This window comes from Fukomys damarensis, unplaced genomic scaffold (assembly GCF_012274545.1).
Source record: "Fukomys damarensis isolate Sample0158 unplaced genomic scaffold, DMR_v1.0_HiC HiC_scaffold_4, whole genome shotgun sequence".
Lineage (NCBI taxonomy): Eukaryota > Metazoa > Chordata > Mammalia > Rodentia > Bathyergidae > Fukomys > Fukomys damarensis.
In genome coordinates this window covers 21,278,349-21,290,943 of record NW_022900916.1, presented here as the reverse complement: position 1 = coordinate 21,290,943, position 12,595 = coordinate 21,278,349, and the positions used below count along the sequence as shown (strand labels likewise).

The 12,595-nt window shown below is 37.0% G+C and overlaps 1 protein-coding gene across 1 annotated transcript in view; it reads right to left on the bottom strand.

Annotated features, from left to right (window-relative positions):
• The window catches only part of Hdac9 (histone deacetylase 9), a 924,083-nt gene that overhangs the window by 200,428 nt on the left and 711,060 nt on the right, over positions 1–12,595 (bottom strand). Inside the window, exon 21 of the mRNA XM_033757109.1 lies at positions 6,835–6,942. Within this exon, the coding sequence (XP_033613000.1) occupies positions 6,835–6,942 (108 nt within the window). The remainder of the gene's footprint in view (positions 1–6,834; positions 6,943–12,595) is intronic.

Here is a 12,595-nt window from a genome sequence, read left to right as displayed (position 1 = left end):
TTTTTTGTGCGGTATTGAACTCAGGTCCTTGCTCTTGCAAGGCGGACCACCAACCCACTGAGCTAAATGCCAGGCCCTTTCTTTTATTTCCCACCACTGCACATTTTGAGGTAAACAGATGTTCTCTAGTGTACCATTTTGTCTCCTTGCCATTTCTTTTTCTTTTTTTCCTAGTGGTTTCTCTACAGAATACATTAACATCTTACCAATAAAGTTCAGTCATCATCCTAGTTTCAAAAGTATCAAAAATCTTTGGTATGTTATTATATAGTTCCATCTCCAATGCCTTCTTTTCCTGTGTTATCTTGATGTTATTTGATCTTTATATAGCATGCACCCATAAATACAGATTTATAATTATTTCTTTATGCAGTCATCTTCTAAGTCAGAGAACAGAAAAAGTTACAAGCAAAAACATTTATTCCAGCATTTTTATTTAGTCGTGTGCTTACCTTGATTGCTGCTCTTTATCTCTTCTTTTGGATTCAAATTATTCTCTGGTATCTTTTCATTACATCCAAATGTTAGCATTTCTTATAAGACTGGTTGGTTTAGCGATGAATGTTCTGTTTTTGCATGTCTGGAAACGTCTTAAATTCTCCTTCATTTTCGAAGGACAGTTATACTGAATGAACAATTATTGGTTCACAGTCTTTTTTGTTTTGTACTTTGATTAAGCTGCCCCATTGCCTTTGGCCTCCATGGTTTCTGATGTTAATGGTATTGAGGTGTTAAGCATATTATGGACCCATGTAGGCGATGAGCTGCTCCTCTTCTGCTCCTTTTCAAGACTCTGTATTCCTCTTTGTCTCTCAACAATTTCATTAGGTTGTGTCAAGTGTGACTTTCTTCGTGTTTATCCTGCTTGGACTTCACTATGCATCTTGGATAGGTAGATTAATCTTTTAAAATCAGATTTGGGGAGTTTTTAGACATTATTTATTCAAATAGTTATTCTTCCTTTTCTATCTCTTCTGGACTCGGAACACCTGTTTTGCACAGTTAGATCATGTTCTATGAGTCTCTGAAACTTGTTAATGTTTCTTCATCCTCTTTTCTGTTTGTTCTTGAGACAGGATACTCTCAGTTTTACTATCTTCAAGTTTGCAGGTTTTCCCCTCAGCCTGCTCATATTTTCTGCTGAGCTCTTCTGCTAAATTCTTTATTTCTTTTACTGTGTTTTTCAGCTTTGTAATTCTTATTTTGTTCTTTTTTCCCCACGTTTCCAAATTTCTTTCTCTTTATTAATATTCTCTTATTGGTAGAAACATATGATCTTTTAAAAGTTTATTTCTTTGAAAATGTTTAAAACATCTGACCATCTTTGTCTATTAAGTCTGAAGCTTACGTTGCCTCAGGTAGTTATTATTGACTGCTCTTATTCTATATAGGCACCAGACTTCTTTGTTTCTTCATTTGCACTTACTCTTTTGTTTAAAACTGGACATCTTAAACAAACAGTATGGCAACTCCAGAAATTAGATTCTCACCTTTCCCCAGGAAAAAGATTAGACAGAGATTTCCTTAAATGCCTCCAAAAGATAGTCCCCCAGCCTTTGTCAAAGAAGTGTGTGTGTGAGTGTGTGTGAGCACGCGTGCATGTACATGCGTGTGTTAGGGTGGACTGTCAATATTCAGTTAGGTAGTTGACAACTCTATGTTAACCTTTACTGCCTGTTTGGGCAGCCCTAGAGTCAGTTTGAGCTGTGAATGCAGAGCCTTTTCAGGTCTTCCCAGAGTATGCACAGAGACCTATAATGCTTATGACACTGGATCTTAGGAATCTAATGGGACTTTGCCCCGTTCATTCTATAGTTTTTCCACTGAAACTTTTAGTTGCCTATTGTTTCCCTTATTATTACCCACCACTTCCAGGCAAAGATTATCAATGGAGTTTAATTTTTTTCAAAAAAATTGTTTTTTTTTTTAGAAAAAACTTTCATACTGCGTGACCCTACACAAGGTCAAATAAAGCCAGACTTGCAAGTGAGGCTTGCATGGAAGCACCATAAAGGCCAAACAATGACAATTCTCTGGGAATGAGGCTTTGAAGAAGCCCCAACCCCATAATGCCTGTCTGGAGACTTCCAAGTTCCTGGTTTTCACTGAGAATGCAGGCTGCAATTTGTTAAGGCTACCGTGGTCCTGGGAAGGGAAAGATGGGAATAGAGTGGTTTAAAACACCACAAAGCTCACTCTTCTTATTAAGATTCAGTCAGTTTGTTTTTTGAAACATGCTTCCTGAGTTGTTTCAAGACTTCTGTTAATTTCTAGAGTTTTAAGAAAATTGACCCTGACAAATTTTGCCAATTTTATCTTTGCTTTCATGGAGGAAAGAACTTTTAGAGGTTTAAACTGACATGTCTGCTGATGTCATTGTGGCAAAATCACTCTGGAATTCCACTTGGCATTATCTACTGAAATTTATTATGTGGCTAGCCTAGGAAATGATTGTTTTAGTTAAGCCATAGTAAAAGAGCAGGCATGTTCAAGAGTGTTCACGCAGCACTGTTCAAAGGGCAAAGTGCTGGAAACAGCTAAAACGTTCAATGGAAGAATGAATAAACAAATTATAGTGTACAAGGGAAGACTTTATAGCAATGAAAACAAATGAATCATAGGCACATATCCACGTGGACAAATCCTTGCAACATAATTTTAAGGGGAGAAAGAAGAAAATCAAATGAGAATACATTCAGTAAGATTCTATTTTTACAAATGTCAAAAAAAAGCCCTAAAATTATTAAAGAAAAAAAGAAATAGTTGCCTTAAATATAGTAGATTAATGGCTACCCCCAGTTCAGAAAGATAGATATGAGGTAAGTACTGAGAGAACAGTAATAGTGTCAGCAGTTTTGTTTCTTAAATTGAGTGAGGGGTTCATGGGTATTTGCTTTATTATAATGTTTTGTTAGTTAAGAAATAACTTACTGCTTTTTGGACTGTATCAAGTATTTCATAACAATAAAAGAGAGGATACAGATAAATTAAAATAGATTCCTTTGACTCTTTCTCCTTTTCACATATATCTGTGCTACCTGAACAAAAAGTCTTGACAGAGTACTTGAGAGAAAAGAGGATGATGAGATTTATAGACTTTTTATTTACTAATCTATGTGCCGAGTCTTTAAGCACTTGATGTGTTTGAGCCAGTAGTCTGCTTGTGGTATTTACTTCAACGGTACATTGTAGGAACAATGGCAGGTTAGACATAACCGAGGTAATCAATGACAAGACATCATCGTATCCACTCAAACATTAAGGAAACTTAGCCATCATTCATACAACCAAGGGTTGTGGATTTTTGTTGTTTTGGAAAAAAATGTGCAGATAGTTAAAATAATTTTAACTTCTTTGTGAAGTCCATAACATTTTCAACATAACATTAAAGTGAACTTTAATAGTAAATCTTGATAAATACTGAAACAGTTTTTAGAAGTCGATAAACTGTTCACCTCTTAAAGATACTTCTGTGTACTTTTAAAAATGTCCTACAAAAGAAAAAAATCATTTTGAGAGTTACTCTTTGAATACATCAAAAATGTCAGTATTTTCAGAGCCTATGTATTACTTGGTACAAAAATTGAAAAATAGCCAACTTGGGCATCTGCGTAGATTTAAGGAATTGCTCGTGCCTGCGCGTGCATATGTGCGCATATGGGTGTGTGTGTGTGTGTGTGTGTGTGTGTGTGTGTGTGTGTGTGTGCGTGTTAGTATCTTGTCAAAAACCTGGACATCTTGAAAGTACCCGTAACTGAAAGTGAACTCCACAGAACATTTCAATTCTTTGTCAGAAACAAACTGATGTATTGCTATCGTTCTATTCAAGTGTCAACATGAAACCCAGGCCCATTTCCTGGCTCATTCTTCTAATTCCTTCAGTTTATCAGTATTTCCAGGTGAAGAAAGACAGAACCTGACAGAAGAGAGTGGTCATGACCAAGGAAAAGTTCCAGATGATCACATTTTGTCTTTGGCATTTTCCTTTTCTTGTGCACATTTATAATCTCCAAGTTCTCGTTCTTTATGAGTTCAGTGATCTCTCTCCAACTATCACTCATCCTTGTACAGCTTTCCACCCAGGCCACCCTATTTTAAATAAAGCTATTAATTCTAGTCTATTTTCCAAGAAAAATTAATAATGGTTCAAAGGAAGCAGTATTATAATATGCAGTGTTATTTTATTAAAGTACTGATTACTGGGAGAATGGGGTAGAACACATGAGAACCAAATGTAGATGAAAAAAAAAGGCTATCTTTTTTAAAAATTTCTTACCAGAGGATTACTTATCAGTGTCTGTAAATAAGCTTCCCTATTTCTTTCTTAGACCTGAGTGTAGTGAAGCCACAAACCATAAGCAACAATGGCCTTGACGCGTGTGTACACTCTAGCCCTGCAGCAGTGGCAACTAGGACAGGTAGGCACTGAGTAACTTCAGGAGTTGACTATCGGGTTCTAAGCACGGCTTTCTGCCTGTTATGTATGTTCTTCATTGTGGGTTCCAAATCATTTCTGACTTCCACCATTGCTACATGGCTCCACTGTAGGCCAATCCAAATTTTCCAGAACCAGGGTTTCAGGACTGATGTCAGCGTGGCAGCAGGGTCTCTCTTATGGCCCTGCCTGCCATGAATTTTTAATCTAATCTTGACAATCAGAAAGATAAACCAACTCCAAAATGTGGAATGTTCATCAAAGCAAGCTGAACTTGGTTGGGGAGTATAAACTAGTTGGTGCGACTCAGTGGGCATAATTGAGACTCAGATCTACTTATCATTTGTAAACAGCTCAGTGCCTTGAACAACTTTCAACATTATCAATTCCACTTGAGAAGCCACAAATGAAATAGTATTTAAGTGGTGGTGCTTAAACCACAATTTCTTGATTCTTTAGGCTGGCTCTTTCTCTATTATCTTTTTTGGGGGAAGGGAATACCAAGGATCAAATTCACGACCTTGTGCTCATGAGACAGGCATGGTGCCACTGAGCTAAATCCCTGGCCCATCTTTTTCTCTATTCTTATCATTTTCAAAAGCACCTAATGATTCCTTTACCAGAAAAAGAAAAAAAAAAAAACATTTGCATGAATCTTTGTTCTTAACATAAATAGACAGTGTTAGTACAGCTGGTGGTCAGCATTTCCATACTATATTTTGTTGAAACTTTGTTTGTAACTGGCCATTTTAAATGGTTTAATGCTAACTATAGAATTAGATCTTTGCTCTCAGTTCATTTCATACATAAATTTGCCACTTCAGCACACAGTGAAGCTAACTATAATGATGGTTTTTTTTTTTTGGTAAGTACAAATATTTAGTAAGTATAAATAAGTGGGCATTCTACTTGATAAGGTTTTTAAATTATTGCTTAAACTTCCAAAACTTAAAACAATTAGAAAATGCAAACACTAACATAATAATTCTCTCTGATATCAAGTGGGGTTATGCCAGGATCATCTTAATATTTATAATATTGTGGTTCAGCTATTGTCTGCCATTTGAATTCTTTTGTAAATAGTCATCAAATATTTTTCTTTTAAAATATCAACTTATTGTATTACATGGCATTACTCAAACAGGAAGAATTATTCCTAAAATGCCATATGGAGACAGTCCAAATCTGTCCATAAGGCTACTTACTTTTCCTTTACTTTTTAATTTCTTATTAACAAAAGTAAAGAATGAAAGCTAAGCACCGCACTAATGGTCCCCGTCAGTCCCTGGAGACAAGCAATTAATGTTCTGACACCAATCATGTCCACTGGACATAAGCACCCTTATTGTTTTCATGTAGCCCACTTCATCAACATTTCATTTTAATAGATTTTTACTTCTGAGACAAATGATGCATCAGAGCATGTGCATTCTGACCCCACACTTTTAATCAGAAGTGGAAGAGGCAGGTATAATTGAATAAAAATTCATTAGACATAAAGAAAAATAATCCTAATTAGATTTTATCTTACGTTAACAAAACTCACAGTACATGTGTTGTTGGTCATGATATGTTTCCCTTAAGCCCCACAATTGCTAAAAATACCAGATCAATCACCATCCAGATTGTGTTATGAAGTGTGTGAACTAGTGCATTAAAAAGCCGTGTTAGCACCAACAAAGTTTATTGGGGTAACTGCATTCAAGACACACATGGCATACCTTTAAATAGCACTGTTAAAATACCAAATAAAATGTCAACGTCTGTCAGGTCTCTGGCTTTTATAAATTGTTTAGACTGGGAAACTTTGGGGGTTGGACATTGTTCTTTTCATATGATGTAGAAAAGAAGAGACCATAAAAAGAAAAGAACAATAAAGCATAGCTCATTTCTGAAGTTCTTTCATGGAAAAACATACTCTGGATCATTACCCTCCTAATCAACAATTTCCTTCTTCCTCCCAATTCTTCCCGTCTGGTATTTACCTTTCTCCCCCCTCCTCTCTCTGGGTGGTATTCTGAGCTTATCCATACTACTCAGTAATCATATTTTTAAAATTTCTTCAAAAGAGAATCCCAGGATGGCGTGATAGATATGCATATACTGAGTGTTTTTCTCCCAGACCACAGCTTTACTCACCATTTCTACGCTCCTCGAAACAGACCAGTGTGCCCTGGTTGTGGACTACTCTGAAGGACAGGAAGGCCCTGTGAGCAGGACCCGTCACTGCCTACCTACAGAGGAGTTATTATCACACCTCAGTGGCCATCTCCCTGCCCTCTTCCCTCGGCCTCCTTCCTTTTATTACCGAACCACACTCCCCACAATTCCCAAACAACCAAATCTCTGTTTCAGCTTCTTTTCTGGATTTCCCACACTTAATGCAACCCAGACCTCACCTTCAGCTCTCCTGAGGCCACTTTGGAAGCCAGCTCGATGACACAGCCAACAGCCATGCGTGCAGCACCGGACGAGTGCAGCTCATTCCAAATGGTGTCACTGTCCACCTGAGCAAACAGTCAGCAGGGTCCGAAGAAAGAGAGAAAAAGAAAACGAAAGAGAATGAAGAGATGAAGGAGGGAGGGAGGGGAAGGGGAGTTAGGGGGAAGGGAAGAAAGAGAGAGAAGATCTGTGAGGAAGGCTGGCAGGGTAACAGCCTGTGTACAATAACATTAGTCTTCCGTCCTGGCTAGCTGAAAAGGCCTTCTGGACATGGCTTTGCTTATACTTTTTCTCTACACCAACTTCTCCAATGGAAACACATTCCTGCCATGCCTCACTGCCATTCCCTGTTTAGATTTCTCATTACAAACAGCATTACATAGGCCGGATCTGGCTTAGTTACAGGCCTGCTAAAAACCAGGCCCCAGTAGTAGATAGAGTAAAAACTAAGAGCACTTAGTTATACATAAAAATCGGATTTGCAAGTGCTAGAGGGGGAAAATTCAAATACCTTTCTGACTGCAGGTTTACAGGGAGCCAAAGACAATTTCTAGGCAGGTAGCAGTAGCAGTCAGGGAAAAGGAAGTAGCAACGAACCGCAGCTCCGTGCTCTCCGACAGAACGGAAGGAGTGTGTGGTCCCCACACTTGAAACATTCACAACAGTCAAGGGCACGGGGCATTCTGACTTTCAAAGGAAAAGCTTAAGTTTCTAGCATTTGCTACAGTTTCTCAGCTGGTCTCAGTGCGTACTGGCTTAATTAAAATTGGATAGTAAAATACATAGTTGTTTCTGTACTAGTGAGCATTATTGTGAAGCAAAGCATGTGTCAGTGCTCTGGGTGCCCCTTTATCAATGCTGTTTATGATTTTTCATGCACATAGTAAGAAAGCATTTCTATTAAGGACTTGAAAAGTCTAAGAGTATGGTTATAGTTATCATATAAGCTACATATTTTATGTACAATGTATTTCATGATATTAAAAAAACAGGATTAGACAATGACATTGCTAATCACATAAATCACTTAAAGCACTAGAACTTGGAATAATGTGTTTATCACTGCAAATATCAAGCCTTCCCTAACAGATCTAAGGGGCAAAATCTCACATAAAACAAAGCTTTTATTGGGCTGGGGATTTAGCTCAGTGGTTCTGCCACCTGCCTTGCAAGTGCAAGGACCTGAGTTTGATCCCCGGTACCAAAAAACACAAAAACAAAACAAAACAAAAAAAGCTTGTATTAAAAAATGAGAACTACATTTAAGAAGATTCATCACATGGGGCAAATGCAATAAATAAGTTACACATATTCACAAAGCAGTCTCCGAAGTATTTTCCCATGCTTTTTCTTTCTCACATGTCCTTTTCAACTTAAATGGTGTCAAGAACAATGAATAAATAAATAACAAAAGAAAAAAATAAACAACTACACAGACACATAAATACATAAGTAAATAGATAATTAGAATACTCTGCACTGGTGGTACACGCTTGTAATCCCAGCAATCAGGAGTCTGAGGTGGGAGGATTCCTAGAGCTCAGGAATTTAAAATCAGACTGGGCAGGACAGATTCCATCTAAAACAAAATAAAAAGCTAAAAAAAAACAAAAAATCCCCTAAACAATTGTGCAGTAATGAAGAGAAAAGTTTCTGAAGTCAATTTGTTAGGTGTAAAAATCATGATTTCATCATTATTGATTTGGATCTAAGATGTCCTCTAAAAGTCTCGTGTGTTCAGAGGTGAGGATTTTAGAAGGTGATTAGATCAGGGGGCTGCTGTCCCTTCAGTGGATCCATCCATTCATGATTTTATAGCTGACTGTGCCGTTAGGAGGTGGAGCCTTAGTGGAGGTGCGAGCCAGTCTGACAAGAAAGGGTGGGTGGGCTCTTGCCCCTAGCTCCTCCCTTCTCTCTCCACATCCTGCTGCATCCCGGCTGCCATGAGAGGGAGCAGCTGTCTCCCCGCAACACATCCTCCACTGTGCTATCTATGCCTTGTTGCCAGCTGCCCATGGACTGAATCCTCCAAAGCTGTCCTCATTTTAAATTTTTCAGTGTCTAGTATTGTGTCTAAGCCATGAGAAACCTGATTAATATACTCATTAAACCTGAGTGACACAGAAAAATAAATTAGTGAACATTTCTGTACCTTTATTCTCTTGCCTACGAAAATGCCAGGTTTTAAAATCATCAACAGCATATGACTCTGATCAGGATTAAATGAGTAAGTAACAAGCAAAGTTTGTTTCTATCTCCCTATGACTTCACACGTTTTATAATACCTGGAACAGTGGAGGGCTAAGAGGCATCTACTGAGCAGCACACTTTGGCTCCCAGAGGCTGCTCCACCGGTTTTCAACAGTCACACAGTGCTCTGAGCCTGATGCATTATCTGTTGGGCCGCAATCCTGAAGAAACCTGGGCTCTCTAAGGACACTCAGTCCAATCAAGTAGATATCAGAACCTCACCTCACCATCTGCCTCTAAATCAAAATGTTATTTTTTTTTTACTCTACCAATTAACGATAAGCAGTTAAGTTTCATAGGGATATATCTTTGAGTAATTTGGTTGTATAAGTTGAAAATAAGACCCTAAGTTTACATTGTGTTATATAACCATTAATGGGTGGTTTATATACATACTAGTGCTGTAGAAAAGCCTGAACTAATCAGATCTAAATTATTGAGAAAGCAAGCAGAGACAAAACAAACCAATAAATTCTAAAAGCCTTATTGGGTGTCTTAAAAACCACATATACTTTCCAATTAGCTTTGGAATACACTATCGGCTTTCTTTCCCTATTTCTTAAGGCAGGAGAAAATTTCTTTCCAAAAATTGTAAATATTCTAGCAGCTGAGAATAATATCTTTTTAGCCATAAAATAAATGGGGTTAGGTAGCCACGAGTACCTTTTTGTGGTATCCACTTGTCTGTTAACACCTTTCTATCTTTCTGAAAATATTCTTGTAGAGATAATATTCCATGTCTCTACCATTAACTAGGGCATATAATCCACTGATCAAGACAGTTTTGTTTCAATTCTGTTGAGTATCTATGCTGAGTCGTGCTGTGGGGATGATTTATAACAAAAGGATGGCTGTTTTTGTTAGGGAAGTAGATGTTGAAAAGATACTTGAAGTTTTAATCTGTCTTCAAAGATTAGACTAATCTTCAAACAATTCTCTTTGGGATTTATCCATGCATTTATTTACTTATATCTAAACATAAGAAACACTTATGAGAGCATGACTTCAACCCATATTCAAGTGACATTTAGTTCATAAGTAAATAGCAATGATAGTAAAGATTTTGTGGTTACAACTGATTACAAAAGGGTAATTACATTGATCTCTAAATTTATGAACAGGTTTATTTTATTCATTTCAGAATATCATAACAAACTGTCTTAGGCTAGGTAGCTTCTACAACAGAAATTTATTTCTCACAGTTTTGGAGGTGGGGAAGGTTAAGATCCAAGTGGTAGTTGCTTTGGCTCCTAAGAGTGGCTGCCCACTTGACTTGCAGGTGGCCACCTTTCTGCTATGTCCTCAAGCAGCCTGAGAGTAAGTCTGGGTTCTTCTTAGAAGGTGACCTATCCTATTGGATTAGGATTCTGCCTTTATGACCCCATTCCATTTTAAGTACTTCCTTAAAGCCTATTAAATACAGTCACATTAAGGGTTTTAGTTTCAACAAATAAATTTTAAGGAGACACAATTCAGGCTTTTGCAAGGTTATATCTGAAAAGCTTGTTTGTAAGTCAATTTACAAGCACACTTTTCCAAGATATTATGTTCCAGACAGTGTTGCAAAACCAAACTAAATTACCCACATGCATTTTCCATGACCTATACAAGCTTCAACAATAAAAACAGGACAGATGGCTCATGAATTCTTCTATAATCCCTGTCACTAAGAGACACTGATACCCACTTCCTGCCTTTCATGTATTTATCGTCCATCTATTTCCCTCTTATTCTAGAAAATGGCAAAAATGCTTCTCGGCACTATCCAGAGCAGCCAGCAATACGAAGATCACAGAATATCAGCAGTGGCAACAGAATTCTTGAGTACAAAGATGAATGGAAAGAAGGGAGGAATGCATGGGGGGAGGGGAAAAGGAGGATTTTTAAAAAAAGAAACAAAAGAACAGGCTTTAGGAAAAATAAGTCATATGCTCAAAAGCATATGGCACTACTTTTTTCATTACTACCCGAGCCTCCCAGAATAATTATGGAGATGCTTATTGTACGGGGGCTTGAAAGGACTGTAAAATAAGGGCTAATAAAGTACTGTTTTTAAAAGCCACTACAATTCTGTGTTTGAAAGAACAACCTGTTGTAATCTCTCGCAGGTGGTGAAAGAGAATAAGGGGTAATAAGGAGAGGGCTGCACTCAACATTACCTACAGACCATGAACAGTAGACACGTGGCCATATTCACTCACAGTCACACCCCGTTCAGAAAACACACAGAATAACAGGAAACTAATATGGACAGCTCAGGCTTTCAGTTTTACTTTTCCCTACTCTATAAAATTCTACTTTTTTAATCTACCATTCAGAAATAACAGTGACAATAACAATGACAGTTATCGAAAACAATTCTTGAGAACTTTTTTTAAAGTTCTGGCCCTGTGCAAAGGTTTCTGTCTATATTAAGTCGTACAATTTTATAACCTCCTTTGGTGCAATTATTAAACAGTTTCATATACAAAACTCACAGAGATGATTCAGCTAGTAATTACTGAAACTGGAATGAGAATCCAGAAAAGAACAGGATAAGCTCTTAATTTGTATTAATTTTCTGCCAGTAAAATAAAAATTCAAAGATTAAAATAAATTTTAAAAATTCAAAGATTAAAATAAATTAAAAAATAATAAATCTGATTTATTAAATCAGATTCTTGTCATATTTGCAGAACCTAAAAGGTTTCATAATTAAATACTTTATGTAAGACCTACGTGGGTGTATCTTTAAAATTTTTCTACTTTACCCTGTTAAACTCATAAAAATATTTTTAAAAATCAAATCTTACAAGTACTACCTGGTAGAGCTGCGACTTTCCTGAGTGTTGTAATTTTTTGCCATTATTTTATTGCAATGGTTATCAATGAAGGTGACTGCCCCTTATGGCTTATTTGGCAATTTCTGGCGACATTTTTTTTTTAATTTTATTGAGTTTATTGGTGCATTTTAGGGATACAGTACAGTTACATTCATTGTTGGGATAATGTACCTCTACATGGCAAGTCTTGATTCTCATTTTTTCCCCTTACCTCTGCCCTCCCCTCACCCCCTCTCCTCTCCCTTTTTACAAATACTTTATTTCCATTTTTTAATTTTCTCATACTTCTTCCCTTATTACCTTTCCCCTACCCTACCCAGAATCTTTAAACAAAATTCAAGTAAAACTGGGACACTGAACTAACATGTTTATCAATACTTTCTTTCTTTTAGAATGACTGTCTCAATTAGCACTTTCTATTAAAAAGTTTTCTGGTCATAAACTCACTCATTTACCTATTCACACATTCCTTCCTTTATGGAGAATTTTTGCTATCAAACATTTATGAGGATTCTACTAGATGAATGAGAATTTTGTGAGAGCATGGAGCATGTTACAGTTTTCTATCCCAGTTCCTGGCACAATGTTTCTTGATACAGGCTGAATAAATATGAGGAGGTTGAGTATTTCTTATACACTGAATTAA